The sequence below is a fragment of the Gambusia affinis genome, linkage group LG03, assembly GCF_019740435.1.
Source record: "Gambusia affinis linkage group LG03, SWU_Gaff_1.0, whole genome shotgun sequence".
In the NCBI taxonomy this organism is placed as follows: Eukaryota; Metazoa; Chordata; class Actinopteri; order Cyprinodontiformes; family Poeciliidae; genus Gambusia; species Gambusia affinis.
This window is the reverse complement of record NC_057870.1, coordinates 18,139,377-18,166,724: the sequence shown is the minus strand read 5'-3', so window position 1 is coordinate 18,166,724 and position 27,348 is coordinate 18,139,377. Positions and strand designations below refer to the sequence as shown.

The 27,348-nt window shown below is 39.7% G+C and overlaps 1 protein-coding gene across 13 annotated transcripts; it reads right to left on the bottom strand.

The window, feature by feature from the left end:
* Window positions 1-859: 859 nt before the first annotated feature.
* Window positions 860-26,475, bottom strand: atxn2 (ataxin 2). 13 transcript variants are annotated; one of them, XM_044110512.1, is made up of 26 exons: window positions 26,008-26,475; window positions 21,694-21,724; window positions 21,497-21,556; window positions 21,057-21,128; window positions 18,183-18,333; window positions 17,613-17,627; window positions 15,094-15,218; window positions 14,852-14,943; window positions 13,949-14,137; window positions 13,441-13,613; window positions 12,105-12,353; window positions 10,901-11,086; window positions 10,615-10,794; window positions 9,823-9,930; window positions 9,657-9,727; window positions 9,234-9,577; window positions 8,754-8,817; window positions 8,516-8,653; window positions 7,606-7,623; window positions 6,399-6,471; window positions 5,227-5,420; window positions 5,024-5,150; window positions 3,314-3,505; window positions 3,039-3,244; window positions 2,218-2,395; window positions 860-1,600 (listed from the first exon to the last, which is right to left on the bottom strand). In XM_044110512.1, exons 1-26 carry the CDS (start codon window positions 26,115-26,117, stop codon window positions 1,569-1,571), a joined length of 3,378 nt encoding a protein of 1,125 aa, XP_043966447.1. In that variant the 5' UTR covers window positions 26,118-26,475; the 3' UTR covers window positions 860-1,568. The 13 variants fall into 13 exon arrangements, with proteins under 13 accessions (XP_043966447.1, XP_043966476.1, XP_043966460.1 ...); XM_044110513.1 differs by having other exon boundaries at window positions 866-1,600; window positions 6,405-6,471; XM_044110515.1 differs by having other exon boundaries at window positions 866-1,600; window positions 15,094-15,206.
* Between the last annotated feature and the right edge of the window lie 873 nt (window positions 26,476-27,348).

Genomic DNA, 27,348 nt, shown 5'->3' with positions numbered 1-27,348 from the left:
CTGTTTCAGCAAATCGTGAATATTTTAAAAGTTTATATTTTAATAATATTCTAACGATGCTTTATAAAGTGGACATTGTGGGGGGTTTTTTTGTAATACTGCGTGTTTTCCTACGAATATTCAAAAATAAATTAATCTTGATTTTTTTAGTACATGAATAATCTCCCAAAAATCTTATTTTAATTTATTAGCTTGATTAAAAAAAAAAAACAAAACATAGTATTTTTGCATCTGAACTAAGTTAAAAGGAATCCCACCTAATCTGGGGTTTTCTGACAAGATTACAAAGAATCCAAAAGTATAAACCAGAGGAAAGATTGTTATGATAGCTTTCAAAACTCTCCACTTCCAATTAAACGTCTGGTTTAGGTTGTGCAACATGTTTATGAACACTTGTTTTTTCATCATTTTTCTCCTTTATTGCAGTTGGTTTTGCTTCCTTTGTTGCATCACACTTAGCTCTTTTACCTGGCATCCCATTACGAATGCAAATGAGAGCATGGCAGTTTCAGCCTCTTTAGCTTTGAAAAAGAAATTCCTGTTTTGCTTGTAGGTCATTTTGAATGAATTTTTATCCGTCCTTTTGTGATGATTTAAAAGACAAAGACAGAAGAAACTCGATTCTACTGATTCTGCAAATAAAATACCAATACTTTTTATTAGCCAATTTTAGAAATGCAGGCTTAAAATATATTGTTCTGTATGTGATGAATATTATACGTTTAAATTGATTGTAATTACTTTGAGATGCACCTTTAAACTGAGGTTTAATTTTTTTTATAAACTTTTATAAATGTTCAGAAACATTAAAACAACAAGACAAAACCATCCAAATAAAGAGTAAACCACAGAGACACCGTCCAGTTTTTAAAACTTTTTTATTGTTTTTAAGTTTTTTTGCTCATTTTTTAAATTATTTATATTATCTACAAAGTAAAAGTTTTAACTTAAAAGTTACATAAGGGACAGGTGAGAAGTGGGATCTGATCACCTCAGCCGTTATTGTTTTATAAATAACATTTCTCCTGTCCTCTTGGCTGCTTTATTATTATTATTTCATTCCTCTCACAGGACGTTTCTGGTCATTTTTCCGGTTTTTAGTTTGGTTAGAAACTTGTCTTGTAGTCTGGAAACAAACGCAGCACTTAGCAGAAGCAGCAGCAACAAACAGTAATATTAATACTGTCTAGAAGTTGGAGGATTTCTTTTCCAAAACAAGGTGCAGACAGAATACCAGTTCCAGTTCCTAGCAACGCTCTCTTTAACTCCTTCAGCCGACCCCTCATACTACGCAGGATCAGGGTCCGAACAGGAGACGTCTTGTCTGTTAAACCTCTCGTTAAAACACTGCATCAACCTGTTAACATTCACTTATTGCCTAGTCTGACTGGGAGGGAGGGAGGGTAGGGGGGGTAGAGAGAAACACTGATCTGAAGCATGTCGGGTGGAGGAAGAGATGGAGGGAAAGAGGGAGAGAGAGAGGGATGTCTCTCGTTCTGCCTTAATATGGAGGTTCTGGTTGAGAAGCGTGAAGCAGAGCGGTCCCTCGGCTCGCCGGCGCCCTCTATCTACAGCTGCTGCTGATGATGATGAGGCTGCACTGCAGGGACGACACACAAAGATGGAGTCAGGGACGGAAACAGGGAGAGAAACAATGACCCGATTCGGCCTGGTAGTACAATCCTCCACCTTTCAGAACCACGGCCGACTCATTAGAGAGATTAGAAAAAGTATTGACACCCATGGGAATGTTTACAGTTAGTGATGAACCTATATAAGGTAGAGCATACTGTCAAGATGAAAGAAAGAATCTGATCATCAATTTTCAAGTCTTGGACAACTCATTCTTATTTGGTCTGAACTTTGACTAGGCCATTCCAACACATGAAAACCATGCAGCAACAGTGTTCAGTGAGAGGCCTTTTGAGATTAGTTGTAGGTTTGTTATAAACAATTATGTTAGTTATCGAGTAATCAATCACTCTGACAGCTGATTGAGTAGACATATAAAAACATTTGATCCATAGCAGCTGCTTAAGCTCCTATGGTTCAGGACTTAGGAGCTTTTAAAATAAATATGTAAAAGATCAAATTGAAGTAAACATACTGACCAAACGTGAGCATTTAGCATTAATTACCTAAAATAGCAGCAGGGAGGCGGATGCTGCTGACATTGTAGAGGAAACATCAAGCCTGTTAGCATGTTGATGAGTTTACCTTGTGCATGCGCCAAGTAGGAGAAATGTGTAGTAGAGGACACCGGGATGGCGTTCAGGGCTGTCTGGGGCATCGGTGGCTGGGGGCCACCTGGAGGACCCTGTGTGGCCATCAGCATCATTGGAGGGTGGGTGGGGGCTGGATGGTGAGATGAAACGATACCGGACTGCATATGGGCCTGGGGTGAAGAGAGAGAGAGGGAGGGAGGACAATGAGGGGACGGACAGCTGAAGCTTCAGGATGGCAGCAATTAGAGCTGCTGCCATCCTGAAAGCATCTCTCTGCTTTCTGGAAGCACAATCAATAAGAAATAGATGACTGGTCGACAAAAAACAATTTAATTACAGCTAACAGAAAGCAGAATGAAGCCACTATTTATAACCCTGGCTGGAGTGAAGTTATGCTGCACAATGTCACCTGGGTTTTTATTACAGCCAGCTCAAAGCCTCGAGGGAACAAACACTCAGCTGAAAGAAAAGGGAGCAAGAGAGAGGAAAAGAGAGAGCAAGAAAAAAAGAAAGAAAAGGACAAAGAAAGAGGAGAAAAAAATAGTGAGAAAGAAAGAGAATGAGAAAGAGAAATTAAGAATAGCAAACAAAAAGAGAGACAGAGACAGAAAAGGAAGAAAGATGGGAGACAGAAAAGGAGAAGAGGAAAAAACGACAGAAAAAGTGAAGTGACAACTAAAGGAGGCAACCAGTTGATCCATGAGGGTGAAACTTGTTAGTTTGTCAGAGAAACATAAAAAACATCCTTAATTAAGGTTTCCTGCAGTGTCAGCACTAAATCCGGTTCTGACCCGGGTCGCCCCTTCGACCTACCTGCTGCATGTGGGCCATGTGGTTGGGGTTGTAGCCATGCTGCACCTGCTGAGGGTGGATGTAGACGGTCTGCTGGGCGGAGGGGAACGACGCCTGGGGGGACTGAGGGTTGGGCGTCATGGAGGGGGGCGTCGGGGCCAAGGCTGAGTAGATCTGCTGCTGGGGCGCCGCGTTGGACAGATGCAGGGCCTGCGCTGCTGCCGCCGCTGAGAAACACATCAGCGGTGTGAACACAGTGTAAACCGACTCAGCTGCTCGTTGGGGGAGACGGTCACCTGCTGCTGCCTGCTGGTGCTGAGGATGCTGGACCGGGCTGGCTGCAGGGTGGCTCGGCGGGCCCCCGTGCTGTGGAGGGCCGCCCTGCTGGCCTTGGCCTGTAGGGGTGGCAGAGGGCTGCGGGTGCTGTGGGTGAGGGTGGAGGGTGGCACTGGGGTGATGGTACTGCTGAGGCATCGGCCCTGGTGACACTGAGGCAGCAAGGGAACAGAATCAAAACTTCCTGTTGCCTCTCAGTGCAACAAAACAAAACATTAATTATTTTATTTTGATTATTTCCATTACTTAACCAGGTAACAGCCCACTGAGATCTAGATTTTAGTTCCAAGAGGGACATGAGCAAAAATCTGCCCATGTCGCTCTTGGACATGGGCAACCAAAGGTTTTGTGCAACTTTTGGTTGCACAAAAGTAAAACAAATGGAAACATATGCAGAAGTTTAAGACAAATTCTAAAGCAATTTAAAAGCAATGACCGGCTTAACACGAGGGAATGGCATTAAGACAAGTTTCAAAACCACTAAAGTTTTCCGTCATACCGTTCTTGCAGAATAAGAGTTTTTAATGTCTAGTCAGAGATAAAGTGCAGATCAAATCCCAACATTCACATGCAGCTGCAGCATCACCACTTCTGTATATCTACTAGCTCGGCAAATTCAAGCAAGTCCCCGAAAATCCCCACCTGCCCTCTATCTGGGAATACTTCAGCTGCCTTCAGAAGACAACATGTTACCCGACATGCAAATCCTGCTTACAGACGGCGGCAGCCAGAGGAGACGACACGTCACCAAATTTAAGGTGAAGTTTATGAAATTAAAATGCTGCCATTAGTGTCTAGAATTAGAGAAACAAATATCAGCATGAGGATAGTCGCAATTTGTCTGCATGAGTGTTTTGGATTTGGATAGTGTATTTGATGAGTTTCAAGTGAAAGGTGGAAACACAGTGTCTCCACCTGCGTCTGTGAGGAGCTCTTCAGCTGAACGTGCTTTTCATATAAACTTGTTGGTACTTGTGATTTCTGACTGCATGCAAACAATTTATATATAGTTAGTCTTCTTTTTGTCAACACCAACTCAGAATCTAAAACCCAATAAAAACTCCCAAGGTAATATATTAGGTCAATAAAAAGAGGCCTGTCATCACAGAGAACAACCACAGTTGTCCTATTAGTATAGCTTGTTTGTGGTATGCAAGTATAAATGTGAATGCTAGAGGAATGAAAATTCAGCATCACATTGAGATCTAAAAACAACTTCCAAAAACAATTAAAAAGTTGACAGACTATAGAGATTATGGAGAAGTTAAATTCACGTTAATCCTAATTGTTCCGTTAGAGCAGCCTGGCAGAAACAGGTCAGAATTCTGTCGTGTCTCATGTTGATTCAAATTCTTCAAAGAGTTATTGTAGATAATAATGGCTGTTGGAAGGAAAGATTTTCTGTCGAGGTCTGTGTTCCATTGAATCTGAGGAAGCTTCTGACTGAAGACGCCCATAATTTAGGTCATGTCAAAGAGTGAAGATCAGCCCAAAAATATTGCCAGTGCATCAACAAGAAAGCATAATAAAGAAAATGAAAACTACATATTTTAGAGTTGTCATCCTAACAGTGTGACATTTTTACCTAAGGTAATCATATGTCATCATTCTGTTCCAGACCATGCATACTTACCAGTGAGCTCATATAAAGACTGACAGCTGCTACTCACCATACATAGTGTGTGTCTGCTCTGGGTACTGCGTAGTAGAAGAAGAGACAAGGCTGGGCTGGCCGTGCGGAGGAGGGCCCATCATCCTGGCGCTGCTCTGCATGACTGGACTGAACACGTGCTGCGCCTGGAGGATGAGTGTTAGCGGTGAGGAATGGCGGCCGGCGCCCTGACAAGACCCTCCTCTAAAAGCGAGTCTGCACCTGTGACTGGTAGTGTGTCATCTGCTGAACGAGCGGCTGGCTGGTGAACTGCTGCGGGCTGCAGGTGAAGTACTGCGTCGAGTACACGGGGTTCTGTGCTACGATAGGCGGTCCTGCTGCGGTCGCTGGGTGCATCATGGTGGGCGTGCCGGGCGGGTGGTGCTGGTCAGACCTCTGCTGGGGCATGTTGGGTACTAACAATTCATATTGGTAGATTATATGGAGAGAAAGATTATTGACCTGTAAATCAAGTCAAGTTATTGATCATAGTTTAGTAGAGTCGTAGCAGTCTTGTTTAATTCGTTTCAATAAAACTCTAGTTCGTTTGGGGAGGCGTCAAAGTGCAATCAAACTCTGACACACGGACCAAAACAGGGAATTCTGGTCTCGGTTCAGTTGAAGTGAACTCTGGTGCGGTTCGAATCAATATGTGAATGCCAAGGAGACTGGAGTTACAAAGGCAGGAAGCAGACTACAGTGCAGGGCATTCTGGGTAAATTCAGCCAAAACAAACATGCAAGTCTAAAGCTAGAGGGAGAAATGGCTTGTGGTCTTTTGACAAAGACAAAAGAGAAATCCTACAACCACTAAAATCTGACACCACTCCATTTTTGTTTATATTTTGTGAAATAATTTGTCCTTTTTGCGTCGTTTCCCTCATTAGTTTTGGTGCAGCGCCACCACAGGTGAAGGAGGTGAACAGATTTTTCAATTAGTTTGACAGTGCAGTGTGAAAGCAAAATGTAACAAATGTTGAAATTTTGGTCCCCAAGTCCACCTGACTATCCTGCGTGAAAACATCCTAATTTCCTACTGTAGGATTTTACTGTTAATGCTTTCAAAATTATGAGGAAATTATAATTTTATGAGGAAAATTATGGTTTAAAAATACCTAAGAAAAAATAACCTTAATCCAGTATAAACAAAAATATACTAATAACTGAAGTAAAAATATCAGAAGTTGCTCCACCGTTTCCATGTATTAGGAAAAAAAAAATCTGTTATTTAAAAAGCGGAAAATGCTCATTTTATAATGTTTAGATAATGTTGGCTGGAGACACAAATTAATGGAACAAACAGACTGACACTTGCATTATACAACAAATTTGTAAGAGCAGGAAGTGGTTAGAAAAAATAAAGGGAATGGCGAAGAAAGCAGGCATTATTCTCACCTTTACCTGGTCTGTAAGGTTTCGACTGGCTCACTGCCATGTGAGGCATTTGGACCTGGTACACAGCTGGAGACTGGAAGGAGGGAGGCGATTGGAGAAGAAAAAAAAAAAAAAGTTTATACTTAATGTTTTTTAGCAAATGTAAAATAGAAAGTTAATCTAAATACAGTGAACCCTCATTTTTCGCGGGGGTTAAGTTCCAAAAAGAACCCGTGATAGGTGAAATCCGTGAAGTAGTTACCTTTATTTTTTACTATTATTATACAGCATAATTAAATACTCTACATTGAAACCAAAGAACAAAGCCTGTTTCCAGGCCTAAGCATTTTTTTAACAAATAGAACGCTTTCTTACAAGTAATTACAGTAAAATAATCATTTTAATTATCAATACGAAGTACAGTAGGACAAATTGTGACTCGTTTATTTCACTGTTCCTCTGACTGTGACGCTGCTCTCTAGTGTCTTTTTCTTTCAAAGCCTGTGGTGCAGGTGTGGCTTTTCGATAGAAGAACAAAGTTATCGGTAGTTGTAGTCACTCTCTTTTTCTTCTGGGCAAAAATATTTGCCAAAATTTGCCAAGCTGTCTTACGTATATTTAAATACTGTAATGTTACTGGCACACAGGTAGAGAAGAAGCGCGGAGACTGTTTGCCCAATCAGGATGCAGAACACAATGCACTGTGGGGAAAAAAAACTCCGCGAAGCAGCGAGGCCGTGAAAGGTGAACCGCGTTATAGCGAGGGTTCACTGTAAATAATTTTTGAAATTAAAATGTAAAGGTTTGGTAAAACCCATTTTCCTGCTTGGAAATATCCCCTCAACATTTAAAAAAGCATCTCTCTTACCTTGGGTCACATGCATTTTCTATTATAAAAACTGTGTCACAGTTATGCTAGCTTATATGCTATTATTTCTAAACAATATACACCATGCATTCCTGTCGTAAGGTGCAGTGCCGCAAAAAAAGAAGCTTGAGAACCTTCTTGTTTTGGGTTTGTTAACAGAATAAATTAACAGAAACAGGATGATGTTAAAGGTCCGTCTGTGATGGCGGCTCAAAGGAATTGCAATAAGAAGTTGGCAAACCAACATCTGATGGCATAATTCAACAAGCAAGCAAAATTATTTAAGTACAGATTGGGCTTAAATAAAATGAACAAAAACAAGGGTTGAAAAAAGTAGAAATCTTAGAAAAATTCACAAACCTTCCATATTATGCTTTTCTAATGGAGCGAGAGAGAGAGGAGAAGGAGGAAGAGGAGGGGGAGAGAAGGGAAAAAGAACCACTCTTTATTGTTTGCACTCGTCTGATGTTGGATCACCAAGTTTTTCTTAAAGCAACACAGGATAGATGACATTACATATAACAAACACTGAAAAGTGTTTTAAGAACCCCAACACTTATTTTATTCTATTTGTACAAATAAATCACAAAATTGCAACATCTTTTTATTTTTTTACATGTTTCTGACCTTTTTTGTTCCTGATGTTAACATCAAAACTTATCTGTGTGTCAGGAATGATTCACAGGCACACAAACTTCAGAGGGGAGTTTTTTTTATTATTATTATTTATGTTAAATCTCTAAATCCTTCTTATTAATCTGTGATTTATTTCTACAACTTGCCCCTCTGGTCAGCTTGTACTTAAATACTCCCATTTTACTCCTCCCAGCTTCAGAACAATGAACTAAAACGGTGCCAAACTAACACATTTTTCTAGTGAAATTAAGATTCAAGACAAGCTGCAATAAAAATGCTAAAATCTCACATATGATTAAATTCTGTTCCACAAAATCAACTTAAAATATTGCACCATATCATTACCATTTACTGTGGTTCTGATCACCATTTGAATCAGTTCATTCCTATAAAATATGACAGATTTTGAAAAATGATCTTCTGCTGGTAGATGTTGTTTACTGAAGTCATGTAATCTCATTTTATTACAGCAGGATGTGAGTAAAACAAAGGAAATAACTGAGCTGTTGGTTGTCAGAGTAGATGTGGCTAAAGAGCGAAATGACCTGCACCTGTTGACAACCCTTAAGCTAACTTTTATTTATAGTTAATGAAAGCAGATCCAACAGTTCCAGCATGCAGGTGTGCATCTCACCTGAACGCCGGGGCTGACTGGCGTCAGCGGATACATCTGAGGGAAGCAGCTGTAGACCGTCGGCGGCTGCTGGACCATGATGGAGGGGCTGGGCTGACCCTGAGGCCGAGGAGGCGTCGGGGTGTTGGCCGGCTTAGGCTGAAGAAAAAGGAAAAAATGAAAAACAGAAGAATGAAATCAGTTTGTGAGGCTTTTTCTGGACTCACTGGGTGACCTTGCTACATCCAGACATACTGACCTGTGTATTAAACCTGGGTTTGAATTCGTTAGCATTTGGGTTCAGGGTTGATTTTCTTACTTGACTGCAGAAAAACAAACAAAATGTTGAAGGAAAGGTCAGGTCAAAAATGTTTGTTTTCCTCCGCATAGCAAAAATACATCAAACTTAATGGAAACATGAAAAAAAAATGAAACTATTAATTAAACTGATTAATATTTGGATAGCAAAAGGTGCTTAATAGGAGATTTAAAAAAAAAAGAATTTGAACCAGGTGAAGCTAAAACTTCAGAAGTTGTGGATAAAAGATATTTACAGACTAAGAATGTTTTTCATCGTAAGTGTAAAATGTATGTATTCTTGTACATTTCTGATTTAATTTCTGCTTTGAATGCCCTTTTTGAGTCTGTAACAATTAATCGATCACTAAATCAGTTGATGATTGTTTCAATAATCGATTCATCACAATTAATTCAGTGTTAATCGATCCGGTCCACTCACTCTTGTACCGCCTCCTTCTTCTCCTCCTTCTCTTCATGTTTGGGTCCACTCAGCGTGGACATGGGGGTTGTCTGAACTCCTTGTGATGTCACATCCTGCCCTCCTCTCTTCTGCTCTAAGGAGGATGGAGACGGCGCAGCAGGGCTGCCGGGTTTACTGGCAGATGACGCAAGCGAGGCTCCGGAGCCGCCAGCAGCCAGCCCTGCAGCGCCGTCCTCGGCGCCGTCTCGGCCCGCTGCGGCGGCTTTGTCCAGGGAAAGATCTTTAGGCTTGTCAGATGAGTCTCTGACTGGCTTGGTCATCTGGTCAAAGGCAGCAGGGTCTGGACTGGAACTGGACTGCAACTGAAACAGGTGCAATAGATTTTCATTATGTAATCTGGCGAAGCGACAGGTTTTTGTTGAGTTTAACAAGGATACTTACTCTAAAATCTACACTAAATTTCTTTAAATTATCTATTTGTTTTCTGTGGTCGGAGGCCATAGAAGGAGGTCCTGCAGAGAAATTGAGTCGGGTTATGTCAATAATCAGAATCTCTTTCAATGTATAAAAACATCTATGAAACACACACCTAATAACAATAAAGTACCTTTACAGACTGGTCTTGAGATGCTAGGAGAGTTATCCAAAGACTTAATGTTCTCATTATTTGCTGAGGGAGATGACTGTCTCGTCTCCTGGACACGACATTCTTTACCTGTAAAGATTAAAAAACACAGGAGAGAAAGTTTGTCCAAATACTTATACTTGTTGAACTTTTCTCACACAAAAAAAAATAATAATCTGAAAAGTGTGGTGTGCATCCGTTATCAACCCCCTTTACTCCAACAACCTGAGCCTCTTTATTTTTTGCCGAATGTAGGTTTTACAAAAACTGCACCTCATTTTGAACTCAGGCTCATTTCAGCTGTGGTGTTTTAATATTGTAAGACTCCGCTACCCAGCCGTTACCACACTCCGCTGTAACCCAACGTTCGCTCTACCCCACAACTTCCTTCCGGGGAGCCTTTCACAATAAAACATTTCCAAAACATTTTACATTTTCATAACTCCAATTTTCACTCTTACAATATCATTGGATTTGCATTTAATTTAAAACAAAATGTTTTTTTTATTGTCCAACATACATTTTAAACTAACCAATTCCGACCTATCGACTAATTTTCTGTAATTAAATAGCTAAAACATTACATGCACACCACACCTGGCTCCAGCCCAGGGGCCCTAATCCTTCTAAACCTGGCCCTGCCAACAAACCCTACATTAATTCATTTTCAAGCAACTGAGAAGTTGGTCAAAGTTGCTGGTTGCTTCCAGCTGCAATTATGCTCTCAACTTTGAATTAAATGTTTCAAAGTTTGTCTTTGACATTTAATCTCACCATCCCCTGATGGAGAGCCAACCATGTTGGGGGCCGGGCTAGCAGCAGTAGGAGAGGAAGCTGACGTCAGCGTCGTAACAGTTTCTATAGGAGCCGTTCCTGTCTGGGGCGAGGAGAGTGAGGAAGAGCTGGGGGAGGCACGGCCCACGTTGTTCTGTCGCGGGGATCGAGGTCTGTGAGCTGAGGACAGAAAAATACATAAAATTACTCCAAGCTTAAGGATAACGTAACACCCTTAGAATCAGGCTGTCCAAACAATCCCTACAAGTAAAGAAAAACACTCTACCTCCACTGACCACTGAAGACCAGGTTCCTCCAGAGGAGTTACTCCTGGCTGGAGGCGTTGCCGAAACGTCTCCAGGTGGATTGTGGGAACCCAAGTCCACCGCGGTGGAGACCGAGCCGATCCGCGACGGCGGCACTCTGTGAGCACGAGGCGTTCGCTGGGATTTAGGAGACATCCTCGGAGGGCCTGTGAACAAAGGTCCCGTAAAACGTCAAACACGCGTTAAATACAAACTCATCTGTGTCAATGTGAACCCAGATGTAAATATCACATCAAACAACAAGGACATGCGTGTTAGTAAAGAACAAAGTGTCATGTTACAAAAACACCACATCAAGCCTTTCAAAGCCCAAATGAGTGAAGTGGGAGATGAGAAAATAAATCAGTGGAAAGGAGCAGAGGAAGGAAGAAAGAGGAACTTCATTTAATTCAATGGAAACCAAACAAACCATGGAAAAGAAGATGTGAACAAAGCTGTGCATATGTATGCATATCAATAAAATACAATTAAGTTTGCGATTCAGTTCAGTGTGTATGAATACTTTTGAGCAGCACCGTTCTTTCAGAGCAGGTGTTTGTCAGAAGTTATTTTTGGGGGGTTTTTCCAAGCAAATTAAAGAGTTTCGTCTTGTCAAGTGAACCAGACATAAACTCAACAATGAATCACAGAAAGAAGAAAACCTAGAGGGATGAGGACTGGAAAAGTGCCACAGTCAGATCAGACTGCTAAAATGACGGAAGACTTGCTTGGTTTTGGACAGACACTGCGGAGCCATATTTAAGCTAATAACTTTGAAACAGACGTACTCAGGTTACTGTGAAAACTCACATGTTCTCTTCATGTGGTTAAAACAACAGAGACGCGGAAAAAACAGCACACACACACACAGACCTTGATGCACCCACATGCCGAGGTGAAATTGCCTCACACACTGATAAAGAGTCACAACCAAATTCTTGCCATTAAAATGGGCGTTTAAGGTCAGACCCCAAATCAGAAGAAGCAATTTCCAGATGTTTCTGTTCCACAAAACACCTGGGCAAATTTATCCATGGAAGGATTTATTTATTTATTTATTTTGTCAACCTTTAGGAAATGTTTTTTTTAACAACTTTGACAATTCAAATTCAATTCAACGCCAAGGTCGGCCCCTCAATCTCCATCTCATGCCTTTGCCCAGGCGGGCTCAACCTATGTGGCTACCTTCTGAGGACATGCGTTTGGGCAGAGTGGAGGCTGGTGACGTGGGGCCATGTTGAGAAAAGGAGGATGAAGAGGAGGGATAGGAGGGGTGAGATGAATGAGAGGGAGGTCTGGAAGGCCGAGAGGGGGGCCTGGAGGGTGGCCTGGTGGGCGTGGTTGCCCGGGGAGGCAAGTAGGAGGGGCCAGACTGGTAACGAGAGGGGGGACGAGAGGAGGGAGACGGACAGGGTGAGGGCCAATGGGATGAACCTAAAAAAGGCAAGGACAAATGATCAAGGATAACAAAGAGTAAGAGAAAACACAAATGTGCAGCAGCAACAGGAAGGAGAGGAGTTAATAAACATAGCAGCAAAACAGGAAGTTTGATTTAAACAGGAGCAAATAATAAAAAGCAGAAAATCATTTTTAATTGAGGGAACAAATAAAATATTCCAGACATTCAGTTCACAAAATGAAAGGGAAGATTTTCACTCGTCCTACACAAACAAAAACATGCGAAAATTTAATCTGAAAAAAATGTAGTTAAATCTTGGTCGGGTCAATGTGACATTTCATCATGTGCTGGTAAAAGAAGAGTCAATTACTGGCTTAAAGTCCTGGCAGCATTTTAAAAAGCACTCAAGAGTTTTTTTTCTCTAACTTTTTCCTCGACTCATCAGAGGGCAAAACTACTTAGCATCAGATAATCACTTTTAGACCTGCAAACTATCATAGCAGTTTGTCATCACAGCAACTTTCAATGTTATAAAAGGTTCATTTTTATAATTAAAGTGCAAAGCATCTAATGCATTTAGAGGAGAGTAACCAAGATCCCAAATATCCCATCATCAAGTTGGAGCATCAAGAGGACAATCTGGACTAATTACAGCTGGAGGACATTCGTTGTGAATTATTAATGTCCAGGCGGCGCTTAGAGGTGGCTCATCTTTATGATGGAAAGCCTACTTGCTTTTGAGTATTCGTAGATTTCTTTGAGGAACGCAACTCCAAATTATTTGCTGAAAACTCAGCTATTTTTTCTTTTTTGTAAAGCATATCTAAAATACATAGATAAAAGAAAATACTGCAGCTAGGAAACTTACAATACACATTGCTATTTGACACGCAAAGCAGCCAGTCCAAGAGGGAAATTCATTTTACTTGCAGCTGATTGGCTGTACTCCCAAAAGTGGAGTTCATTTGAACTCATTTCTGATGTAATAGGTTCATTTTAGAGCTGTAATCCTGCTGCCTTGGCTCCTACTGCTATGTCAGAATTAAGTCGGAACGAGGTTGCTTGATAACTTAAAAGTATTCTGCGTACTCTGAGTAATCTGTCACTGATTGGTTAACATACCTCCGTTCACCACCCTCTGGTCCGGGCCGGTGTTGGGACTGTAGTCATGAGGTCCTGGTCGAGAAGCTGAGGCTCCTGCTGAGCTCTGACCCAGTCGAGGTGAATTCTGCCGTCCTGCACCCCATGACATCGCTTCCCTGTTCCTCTGACCCGGAGGAATGTACTTGTTCTCTCTAAATAGACACGCAAACACAAAATGAGGATCAGTTCAACACTATAATAATCTTGAAATTTTCTGTCTCCTAAAAGTCAAGTTTATTTGTCACACATTTCAGCAACTAGACAGTTCATACAGTAATCAGTTATGAAACAGCAACAAACATAAAATTTTGTTAAGCTCCATTATTTAAAAATAGATCAAATATATTGATGAGCTTTTGTGGGAGTCGGTGAACAACACAGAACGTCACCCGAGTTTGGTGCAAACTAATAGCTGCTAAATGTAGTTAAGAAAAGACAGTAAACGTATTCAGACTTTAAGTTCTTGATGTGTGTAACGTCATTTCACCTGCTGAGTGTGGGAGTCTCCCTCTCCCCTCGCACCACAGCCGTGTATTTCTCCTCCTCTGTGCGCTCGTCGTTTTCGAGAGCCACCCGAGCTTTATATGTGGCGCTGGCCTCTATCTCCTCTGCTAGCTGGGCGGCACGAGCTTCCCTCTTCAGAAACTCCTCCGAGTCGTCACGCTCCAAGGGAACCCTGCAGAACGACGTCCAGAAAGACAAAGACTCACTAAACAAGGTGGGACTTCAAGTTTTTGTTTTTTGTCTAATCACAAAAATGATAAACTGAGTGCGAGTCTCCTTAGGTCAAAACTTAAAAATAAACATATGACCAGCAGATCTATTACATGAAGATTGGTTTAAACAAGCGGTATTATGTATTTTCCAGGCATATAGTGCCATTTCCTATTGTTATGAAAATGCTGTACATATCAAACATAATATAAACAATTTTTAGCTTCTCAATTTGACATCTGTCTCTTTAAGAATCTCCTATTCGTTCTGAAACACCGTCTACAGCACATCATCACAAAAATCCATGATGCCGTTTTACAACTGAGAAGTAGTTTGTATGATAAACTTAGCAAACACGCAGTTCCACAAAGTGTTTGTCAATTGCTGCTGCCGCTAGTCTGGAGGAACTGAGTGGGGGAGGCATGGGGAAGAAGTGCTTTGTGAGGCAGAAGCTCAGCTCGAGCTTTGTAGAAATTGACAGCACTTTGTGAGCACAAGCTCACAAAATGGCTGCCAAAATTACTAAAGCGACACTCCATGCATGTTTTTGATGAGGAAATTACATTTTAACATGAGATGAAGCTCAAAAGTCAATATTATATAAATATTGATAATGCTAAGATATTTTAATACAAATAACACAGACAGTAACAAGGAAAAACAGAATGATGCTTACGTATATGTGGACAGGCTGCTGTCATATGTAGACAACACTCCATACTTCTCCTCATTGTACTTGAACATGTCGTTTGGGTCCCATCCGTTTGACTGATTGTAGAGACAAAGTAGGAAAGCGAGGCAAATTTGTCATCTAAGCTTTTTAACAAAGGACAACCATATTCACTCCTGTGAAAAAGCTACCCCATTTATGACGAGCTGATATCAACGTGTCTGATGCGTTTGCATGATTAATCTCACCACATCTGTGTCCAGGGACTCGAGGCTGTCAGAGTTGTGAGTGTCTCCTCCGTCCCACGGCTCCAGATCTTTCTCCTTATGTTCACCATTAATTCGACCGCTCACTGCTGCATCTGTGAAGTTGTCTACGTTAAAAAAAGAGTACATAATAACACATGTGGAATATCACTCACACTCACACGAATAGCTCTGAAATACAAGTTGGCTTTGCAGTTCATCCCAGTATGATTATATCATAATGTTGAACTACTATATCAGTCTACTGCAGAAAATCAATAGCTCTGGTAAATAACATGAGTGGTTTATCTAGTTTTCCTTATTGTTCTCAGCATCCCTAAAGAGTGCAAAGTTCATGATAGTGTACATTCACATGGCTGCTTTCATGTTGTGCAAGTAGGAAAGCACTCGTGTCTTTAGCACCTCAGTCATAATCCCTCACGGCAACAACTCGAATAGGGGCATAGGGATAAAAAAAAATATTAGAATATCATCAAAATGTTTATTACAGTAATTAAATTCAAAACGTGAACCTAACAGGGAATATCTGTGTTTGTCAAAGAGAGATGAGAACCTAAAAGCTATCCGAGCTTCACAAACCACATGCCAATGGCCCCCATGACATGCAACACTGATGCATTCATTCATGCAAAAGGAGCCCCAACCAATTGTTGAGTTCACATACAGTACAGTGCATGCAGACTCTTTTTAGTAAGCCCAGATTTTCTTATTTAAAACAATTACTAGTTATAGTTTACATTTAAAACATGAGATAGATCTCTGTGTGGAATGAATCTACATAAAATATCGCTTTAACTTTTCAAACTGAAATACCGAAACTAAATGCATTTCAATATTTTCTAATTTATTCATAATCACACATATCCCTTATTTTTAAAAGAATCCGAGCAATGTCTTGAGCTGACTCTGCAAAAATGCAGCACAACCAACCCAACAGTATGTCTTACCTCGCTGTGTAGGTCATTATTATAGCAAAACATTAGCTTATTAATAACATAAATGAAAATTCAATTAACTCAGTACATCAGCACTGCTTGACCTTATTATTACAGCCCAGTAACATTCAAGACGAGCATGCTCAAAGACAAAATATGTTTGAAAGGAAAGCTAATCTCATGTTAGCCCAAGTCTGGTCCTATATTCTTATTCTCCAATCAGACAAATAAATTATGCACATAAAGCCTATTGATCACATGAACTCCCATAAATTAAGCTTTGATCTCCCAACTCAATATTATTTAAAAACAATCCAAAAACTTCTAATGAATGCAAAATTAGAGGCAAATACTGTACACACAATGGACTAACAGGCCTGGGCTATACTACAGTAACCATTGCTCATATAAATGTATTGTGCATCAAATATACAATACCTTGTAAAAGTATTCATGCCTCTTGAACTTTTACATTTTTTTCATGTTAAAGCCACAAACTTAAATTTATTTTATTGGGTGTTTATCCCACAGACCAAAATAAAGAGGTGAATCATTGTGAAGAGGAATGAAAATGACTCATGGGCTTAAAAGTGGGCCACATCAGAGACACAGCAAACAGGATGAAGAAAGTGCTTCGGGCTGATGAGAGCACTGCATGTCACCCGGAACATACTTTATAGTGAAACATGGTAGTGAAAGTATCATGCTGTGGGGCTGCTTTTCTTCAGCAGCTGGTCAGAGTTGATGGGAATAAGGATGGAGTGAAATATCCATGGAAGAAATCTTATTAAATGCCACTGTCCAGAGATTCCTGGTTGTAAAACATTGTGGAAACCATTTTCCTTTCACTTTCCAGCAGTGTGTTACTTTTGTTGGCCTATCACATCAAATCTAAATAAAATTCATTGTGAAAATGTGAAAACAGTCAAAAGGTGTGAATACTTTCTTTAAAGTAATGATCATAATTTGCAAATAGAGAATGTGAGGAGTGTTGAGAAACATGCAGGTAATTTAGACTGTAGTTAATTATATGATCTTCGGTTGAAGACAAATCACACATTCAGGCAAGGCTGCATTTCTTCAACAAAAAAATAATCAGAAACAAAATAAAGAGCTGAACATAGGTTAGAAACATGTTTCTTTCAATGAAATCACACTGTGCGTTTTCAACCTAAGCTCTCCACTACTCTAGCAATTGTGCTGCAGATAAAAATAACATTCACAACATACATGCCACTAAATTTTAAAGCAAAATTATATATTTACATTAAATATTTTCACTATTTACAGCATCCCGCACACCTTCTCCCTCTCACCAGTAAACCTAAATACAAGCATGTGGCCAATGAGTCACTTGAAGGGGCCCTTTTACCACTAAAAGCAACATCCAATCTAAAGGCAACACAAGGTGTTAAAAAATGACATGCATCAGACTCCAGATCAGCAGAAACTAGTAATAGCATGTACCCAAACTGTGCAGAACTATGCTACCATATTCTGATCCAGGTGTGTATATTCATGTAAAAATTTAAAAAAATTTCTGAGAAAATTAAAGTTCTTTATTACCTGTGTCGGAAGAGACTAGACCATTGGAAAGAAGAGACACACAAATGAGAGAGTCAGAGGATGGACGGACAGACAGAATGAAGAACGAAAATACTAACAGTTTCCTGACCAACATGCAAGATCTTCATCAAATGGGTCAAAACTTTTAATCAAAATGTTCTTTTCCTTCTCCTTTTGTTATCCGTTTGTACTTGACAACAGTATTTACCCTAAAACATAATATTCATTGGCTTTCTTATTAAAAACATTTAATGGATTTATTGTTAAACATCAAGAAGCAGACTCGTTCAACCTTAAGTGTCCTTCCTGCACTTGAACCACCTTCAGAAAAATCAATAGATCAAATCGGTTTGCCACAACCGGCCAGAAACACAAGATGTAACTCATGACAAAGTCACTTCAGGGCCGGAAAGACAGAAAACAATCAACCCACTGCACATGTGCAATGATGGCCAATTGCATGATTTATGGGTTTTTTTAGCATTTTGCAAATACAATATCATTTGTTCTCCTAATTGTCTGCTGCTTGATTAATAATGTGTATTCAATCAACACAAAAGCCTTTGGTACCTTTTCTGGCGAAATTCGGGTCCACGTCTTTGAACGTCACCACTACAACATCGGAAGCCTTAAAAATGATGCTTTCTACTATATCTTCTTTCCTGGGGCCAAAACTCGGCTCTGGGTTCTTTCTGTGGGCTGCATCCAACACCAGGTCGCACTGCAAGAGACAGGCAGGTTAATACAAATCATAAATAAAGTTAAAGGCAATAATACCAACCAAAAAGGCAAAAAAAAAAAAAAAAAAAACATGAAAAAGTGAGGGGCATTTCTTCATAATAGAATACTACAGAAATGTACTGATTTCAGTAATTCAATTCAGCATTCAAGCTGCTGATTTATGTCTTTTAATCAACAATTCTGGCTTACAGCTAATAAAAAAACATTTTCAGAAATTAAGAGTATTACTCAACATGAATGAAATAAAGTCTCAAGACTAAAAAGTCTACCCATGTACTGCACAATACTGCATTAAGCTCTGGGTGCTTTAATCACAGCAGTCACCTCTTCTGGTTACAAATGAATGCCACAGATGTAAGAAAATGTCCTGATACATCTCTGTGTTGTGGCTCTTCTGAAGCCACAGCACACAATTTTTCTAAGACATTTTTTCCTTCAGACACTGTCACTGTTAGTGACTGTCTTCTGAACAGCTCCTGATAGCAGATTTCATAACATGTCCACCATCGTATTTCTGTACTGAAAATCATTTTCTCTTTATTTAAAGTTTTATAAGGTGGGAGATATTGGAAACATAAATACAGGACCTTCAGTTACATGTGCAGTATTGCAAATGTTGTGAAATAAATCAACAGAGTTGTTATATATATATATATATATATATATATATATATATATATATATATATATATATATATATATATATATATATATATATATATATATATATATATATATATATATATATATATATATATATATATATATATATATATATATATATATATATATATATATATATATATATACAGACTGATTTTTCCCTTAAAAGAAAGCATGAGGAGTCGGATTCCTCTCTGTTCATAAACATAAGATGGGAACCACCTCAGGGGGTGAAGCTGATTTTGAGCGCTGGCAAGATGGTATCCTGCCTAAGCTTAAAACATTTTTCCAGCTACAGAGACGATGACTGAATTAGTTATAAAAAGGAATATAGATGGATATAAATGCAGCAACCTCATTGTTCTAGACCAGACCGCCCGTCCCCCAGTCAAAACAAAACACCGATTTTTCGTTTGCATGCGACACAGCTGTCTTTATATTTTGAAAGGGCTTGACGACCGTTTATGAATGCACGCGTGAAATGCTAACGCACAGCAACAGGTGATGCTATAATACACGATCCCCACAAAATGTCATCTCACGGTAAAAAAGAAAAGTTGATTCCGAATTCTGCATTTTTAACAAGGCATGGACAGCGAAATATTTCTTTATTGAAGTCAAAAGGTGGCTGCGTTAAAGGAATATAATATCCACCGTCACTATGTGACCAAACACGAGAAGAGATACAAGAACTTTTCACACTGACTGAGTCGCCTGTACTGTAGCCAAGTTGCAAGCTCAACAAACACTTTTTACAAAACGCCTGGCATCTAGAGGAGCTGCAGTCAAGGCAAGTTTTGTCATATCCCACAAGATTGCTAGGAAGAACAAACCTTTCTCTGACGGAGAGTATATTAAGCAGTGCTAATATGTCCTGAGAATAAAGACGCTTTTGAGAACATCTCCCTCTCCGCCGCAAACGTAACGAGAAGGATTGAGGACGACGAACCTGGTGCTGCAACTGAAAGACAGCGTGAATGATTTTGAGTACCGGTATTTTTCCCTGGCTTTGGATGAGAGCTGTGACATACGGGACACTGCCCAGCTGCTCATCTTCGCGGGATCAATGCAGAATTTAGCATCACGGAGGAGCTGGCAGGCATGCGGTCAATGAAAGGGACAACAACAGGGAGTGAGCTCTTAGTAGAGGTAAATGCGTGTCTGGAAAACTTGGGTCTGAACTGGGACAAACTGGTGGGCGTGACAACAGATGGGTGTCCAAATCTCACAGGAAAAAAAGTTGGTTTATTAAAGAGAATCCAGGACAAAGATACTTGAAGCTGTCTATTCCTTGTAGTATTTCAGTTGGTTCTTACAAGTTTTCAAGTCATTACAGTTTCATTTTGTAATTACATTTTGTAATGAGTTATTTTAATGTTACCTAAAGTGATATTAGTGTGTGTGTACCTCTTTAAGTTTCTGCTGTATTTAAAGTACTTTGTGGTACTTGTTTTCCCATTCATTTGCATCTGATTGGAGGTACTTTTGTGTTAGTCCTTCAAGTTGCAGCACTGCAGGTTCGTCAGGCTTTTTCCAACACTTAAAACCATTTATTGCTCATATATGCAGTTGATCAGTTGATTAATATAACACACACCATTTCAATTGTGGAGAGATTAAAAAGTTAAAAATAAATTCACATGTGATATTTTTTTAAACTATTAATTTGATAGTATTAATTCTCACTTCAGCCAAACCACAAATTATTTTTTATTAATATTTACTGAATATTCTTCTTAACAAAAGAATATGATTTAAATATTTTATTACAACAAGAGGTATGAGAAAATGAATAATGAGTCAAGATTAAATTTGAGTCATTGCTGGATCGGCCCTCCAACATATTTCAGATTTTTCATGCGGCCCCCTGAAGAAATTAATTGCCCACCCCTGTTCTAGACCATCTGGAATCCAATTCCTGAACTACAGACGTTTCTGCCCCTTTGTCTCTCTCTGCCCATTTCCTATCTAGATACCATCAAATGCCACTAATACCACAGAATCTTTAGAAAGATGATATTAGACATCAGTTTTCCTTACCTCAGGGCCATATGTTTTGAATACTCCTTCATATACAGCTCCATTTTTTACTTTCAGCTCACATTTGGTCCCCTGTGAACAGATGAGTTGGTCAGTGGTCACCATATGAAAGACTTACTCACTCAGAGAGCCGATGTGAGCGTACACTTTGAAATAACAAGTTCAACAAGCCCATCTGCTGGAAGCCAAATGATTGATCTGCCTTCTTTATGGTACAAGCTGTTCAAAGTGTTGTTTACTGCAGTGTAGACATTCTCAACTAAGAGCATGTGGCAAAAGCGAAAGAACAGTTTTGCTGACACTAGTCATTTACAGTAAGAATGAGCCCTATAGATTTTTATTTGTACCTTTGCTGCTTTTGTTCAGGCATCCACTAATAATCAAGACAAGTATTACAAAGATAGCCTTTAAATTTGAGAGAGACGAGAAGTAAAACTTACAACCACTGAAGTCAAGACATGGACCATCCTCATATTTGCATAAACACCATTGAAAATGACCTAAAGAGCAGAAACATTGTGAATAGAAATCACCTTCTGGACATCTGGTTCTGACCAAAATGCAATCGTTGATAAAACATTTATAAAGCGCAAGAGTTTTAAAGTAAACTTCTGACAGATATAGAGCACCAACTTACTGCTGCAGGGCCTTTGCCACTGTGTCTTCCCCTGAAAAACAAACATATGACGTCAGATCCCCCTTGATTAACAGCAACGTGCTTCCAATCACACAGTTGTCTGGATTGAACTACAAAATAATACAAATGAAGGAAAACAGCACTGTATAGGTCGACTGTGGATGAAAACAAAATGGGATTAGAAAAGGTGAAAAAGATTCATTCATCTAAAGCAATCCACTCGGTTTGATCTAAACCCAATCCAGAACCCATCAGGGCTTTGGATTGGGCTCTTCAATCACTGCACTGTCCCCACCTCTCACCTCAAGCTGCGGTCATGAAGATCTTTATCAAAGGTGCACATAGAGGACAAAGCAAGTCCGAAACATTTTTTTTTTATTTCCAAGCAGAGTTCTAATGTTTGCTTTGGCAAATCATGGCAGTCATTTGCAAGTGTTTGCAATTCAAGCATTTGCAAGTTCAATATTTCATGCAGCTGTTCACAATAGGCAAGTGCAAAAATATTTTTGATTTTCCAGTTAATTAAATAGAATTTAAGCAAAAATGGTAAAAGCTGATGGTTTATATCAATGGTCCTCAATTTCTTTCCCCTCTTCTAGAAAATCCCATGTCAGAAAATGAAGGTTTTCCCAGTACCAACTTTCTGACAATTGTCTGTGTTGTATCAAACAAAACAACGTTCTCATGCAAAATTTTAAGAATATGGTGTAATTGTGCATTTTATTTTTCCTCAGAAATTTAAGTTTCTAACTTTCAGGTTGGAAACATTAACAGGACAATCCCCATGAAGTCACAGGTCCAAGTAGGAAAGTCAGAGGTTTCTAACCTGATGTTAAATTCCAATAGGGCTGCCTTACATGAAAATTAGTGAAAGCTGAAGCAAAAAAATATACATTTACTTGCCTTTCTGACAATTTGTATCTGCTCAAATCTTTCACAACTTCTTCTAATGGACATGTTGGGGCCGGGCTGGCCCCATATTGCCATCTTTTAAGAACATCTCCCATCATTTTCATGCAGATGATATTCAGCTATATATTTATTTTTTCCAAATGAAGTTCCAAAACTGTATATTTTAATAAAATGCCTCGATTCAATTAAAAGCTTAGTAGCTGGCGGTTTTCTTCAATGACAGGAACCAAAAACTGAAATAATCGTCTTTGCACCAGAAAATAAAAAATTACTTCAGAAAAATCTGATCCTTGGATTTCTTGATCCATCCATTGTCTATACACCCTTTGTCTCTAATGGGGTCAGGAGGGTTGCTGGTGTCTATCCCCAGCTGCGTTCCGGGTGAGAGGCGGGGTTCACCCTGGACAGGTCGCCAGTCTGTCGCAGGGCAACACAGAGACATACAGGACAAACAAACATTCACACTCACATCAGGGGAGAATTTAGAGAAACCAATTAACCTGACAGTCATGTTTTTGGACTGTGGGAGGAAGCCGGAGAACCCGGAGAGAACCTGGAGAGAACCCACCATGCACAGGGAGAACATGCAAACTCCATGCAGAAAGACCCCGGACCGGGAATCGAACCCAGGACCTTCTTGCTGCAAGGCAACAGCTCTACCAACTGTGCAGCCCGGATTTCTTGATTATGTAGCTAAATATTCTTTAAGAAATCTCAGAATAACTTGAGATCCTACACTTGAAAATCATTTCAGCTCTCTGGTTCAATCCTGTTGCTACCATTTGAGAAACATTGCAGAACTTACTTCTATAACCTCTTGTCCTGTGATGGAAGTCTTAATTCGTGTTTTCGAGTAATCTCATTTGGATTACTGCAATATACTTTACACATGTCTAATTTAAACCTCCTTTAACTGGTTGCAGTTTGCATAAAATGCTCCTGCTAGGCTCCAGAATAAATCTTCAAAATTTTGTCATGTGACTTCTGCTAATCCAACTTCAAGTTTATTAAGTGCATCTAAATTTCCTGGTTTCAACTTTGAAAACGCTACACAGAACCGATCTACATCTTTGAGCTATGACGTCCCTTTACCACCATAAGGGCCCTGAGGTCCTGCAACCAAAACCTAGTGATTCTGTGACATAAAAAACTGAAAACTAAAGGAGGCAGAGATTTATTTTGTGCAACTCCAAGACTCTGGAACTCCCTTCAACTGCGATCAGCAGACTCAGTGGTTTCCTTTAAAAGGCCAGCTAAAAGTTAAATTTTTTTAATCTGCTTTTATTAAATTTTGTCTTATGTATTTTTCATCCTCTGTTAGCTGAAGAACACTGTGATTTTTATCTTGAAAGATATTGCATAAATAAAGTTTTACATTCTATGTTTTGACAGCATAGGAAAGCATAAATTGCGGAGAAATAAAGTCGCTACCTTGATCTGATAATATTAATCCTGGTCACTGAACATTTTGATTATCAGATCTCACAGGTTTTCAAACAATTAAGTGCAGAATATTTAAGATGGTTTAGTTGTTATTCTCGCATAACAATCCAATACAGAACATCATAATTAGCCACTAGTACTCGGTCCTGGTTCACTTTCATCAATTTTAGTTTGCGTTACATTCCTATTCCCACTGCAGTTATTTTCTTTTGTTTCTGGTTATGCGGAAATTGATGGGGTTAGACACCTCATCATTTTAATTTTTATTACCATTAGGTACTCTTGCTGAATTGCTTGTTAGCGCAAATAGTTAATCAGCCAAACAAATGACAGCTAACTGTCTTTAGGGATCTAGCTGGAGTGCAGACAGAACATCGGGATGGGAAGAAAGAGAAAACTAATGTATTTCTAAATGCAGTGGCCAGTTGAGCTGGGGTGAGTGTGTCTGCTGAGATTTTCACACACAAACATTGCTCCAAATTACAGAGAGCAGCAAGAAAAAGAGAACATATCCCACAAGTGACAGTTGTATAAAATGGGCAGAGAGGTTTGAGATAATCGAAAGAGAACAGTGGCATCACTGAACGCACATGTCAAACCATAAAGCAGCCACATAAGAACACAACGAGTGTTTCCCTTGTCAGTCAAGGACAAAAAACTGGAGCTACGATTCAGACAGGCTAATCAAAACTGGACCGGAAAACGGACTTGAAAAATACTGCTTTGCCGGATTCATTCAAATGTCAGTGTCCAGATTTACAGCAAACTCTATGAAAGCATATTATGATCATTTCTGAGAAACGATTACAACACCTTGTTGTATCTTTTCATAAAAAAGGGTTCAACATAATATGAGCAAGGTGTACCTAATAAAATGGCATGTGCATGTGGCTCAAACTGAATTTATCTGGTGAGAAAAATGGGACTTTCTTGTTCTAAAATGCACATTTTGGTGATCACATTTGGTTTGTTGTAAGTAACAAAAAATAAAAAATAATTAAAAAAAATACACATACCCCGGTATAGTATTAGTAATGGAGGTGATTCGCCACATGATTTTCAATAAAAGATGGGTTAGGTTAGGTATGAATGCATCTCATTCTAGCTCAAACCTGCGTTACAGTGAACCAAGTCTGCGCCATAAATGGGTAGTGGCCCCAGTGACCGGTGAAAACAAACGCCCACAGAAATTAAAACGACAAAAACAAAAATATCAACATTCATGTGTTGTGTGTAAGCTTCGTCACACTACTACACGTGGACAGAAAGTCATGCTTCAAGGACACTAATTTCCCGTGAAAAGCAACGTCAAGGTTGACAGCCGGTCAGCATAATGACCACCCGTTCCTCCCTCCACAGTACATGCTTTATGTCATTTATGTGTCAATCCCGTTGCAGTGATGTTGCGGTAACGTAGGAGTCAGCTGAATTGGGATAAACGCAGCTGGTTGGGGAAGCTGGCCTCTACTCGGGCAGCCGCTACAACACCGCAAGTGTGCGGAATTACAAACATGGGCTAATTAACTCTAACCAAATCGGAACCAGTCTGATATAGTAAACTGATATTAGCAACTTCGAACACCGTCAGTACTAAAGGGAAGAGGGGAAAAAAAGGAAAAAACTAATATAAAATCGTGGTTAATATTTTTATCCTTCGGCTGTTTAATTGAATAATAAATGACAATGGTGTGTTATTTAACAAACACCGGGTGAAATGTTCCCCTTAAGTTGCAACATTACTGGACCGTGCAGGCAGGCAGGAGGGCAGGCCTAGCTAGCGAAGCTGCATAACGTCTCACGGCCCGCATAACACACGTACTAATTTTGGACCACTTAACGGGAGTGTCATCTCTTCAAACTACCACTACTAGACGCATTTGTGTCCACAACACGAAATGCCGAACACAACACATCTGTTAACTGCGTTTTTTACTTAGCTAAGTTTAGGAACTCACAGACCTGCCCAGATTCTGTCTTCCCCCGCCGCTTCCTCCAGCACCGGAGGCGGCCGCACCAGCTGCGTTGCCCCCGCCGGGCTTGCCTCGATTTCCACCGGCCTTCATTGACATGGTGATCCCATAAAAGACGGTGTCTTTAAAAGCGATCGGTTGTAGAGCAGAAACTTCTTGACAACGAGGCGGCGTGTGGTAGTGTGACAGCTCGCTAACGTGCGACTAGCAGGCTAGCTGGTTAACAGCTGCTAGCCCAATTAGCAATCTCTACAAATCTTATTAAAACTGAGGGGGGAAACTATTTTTTTTTAAAAACAACACGCTTCAGTGTATCTTTCAAAATAACATGAACGTCACACCGCTTGTCAATGTGATATGAAATCCTAACAAAAAAATCGATTATCTCAAATTAGAGTTTACAGCTAGCTCGAGTCCTTTCCGTTGCTAACAGCAAAAAGACCAAAACAGTCTGAAAGGGGACAAAAACCAGCGGAGGGATATATGGAAGGTGGAACGGCTCATAATATTTAACTCAACATTCATCCACTTTCACGGCATTCATTTTTGCTAGAAAGGCACAAATGATCATATTTAATTTAGATTTTCAATATACATGTATAAATACTATCGTATTTCAAAGATTACACAGACACCTGGGCGCTACTTTCAGGAAGTCCGTGAGTGTTAAATGGCTCAGTAGCTGCATCCACGTGAGCCGGCGAACGCACAAAACACAAATGTACAAACAGTATGTACGAGCTGTCAGCGTCTCCTGTTGGTACACGAGCACCACAGGATAGTTACTCAGTATGCTCATTACGATACTGAAACATTCATTTAGAATAGACATTTCGAAGACTGACCAATGAAGAAGTGACTCTAAAGCGCCCATTTAATGACTGCCGAAGATGATATAATGCATTTTTTTACATAACAAATATGCATAAACCATTAAACTGAAATTCTTTTTGGTCTTTGAAAGAAAATGCTTTTTGCCATTTCTTGCACGAACGACAGAGAATAAAAAAAACTAAAGTTAAAGACAAAAATCAAATTGCACAGAGAAAAATGCATTTTCATTGATGCAAGAAGAACTCAGCTTGCTCTGTCTGACTCAGAATGACCTTGATATCTCGCTTTCAATGTGACAGTCTCTTGAGTCAGAAAATGGTAAATGTATAGAGTACACAACAGAACCAAATTTTTCTGCCATTTGTATCGTTTGGAGTTATATGCAAAATGAAATATAAAATTTCCAGGGACAAAGTAGAAAAGCCCATCATTTCAATCAGATTTAAGTTAAGACCTTAACTGGACTAGTCCAAAACTTTTTTCTCCTTTATTTTTA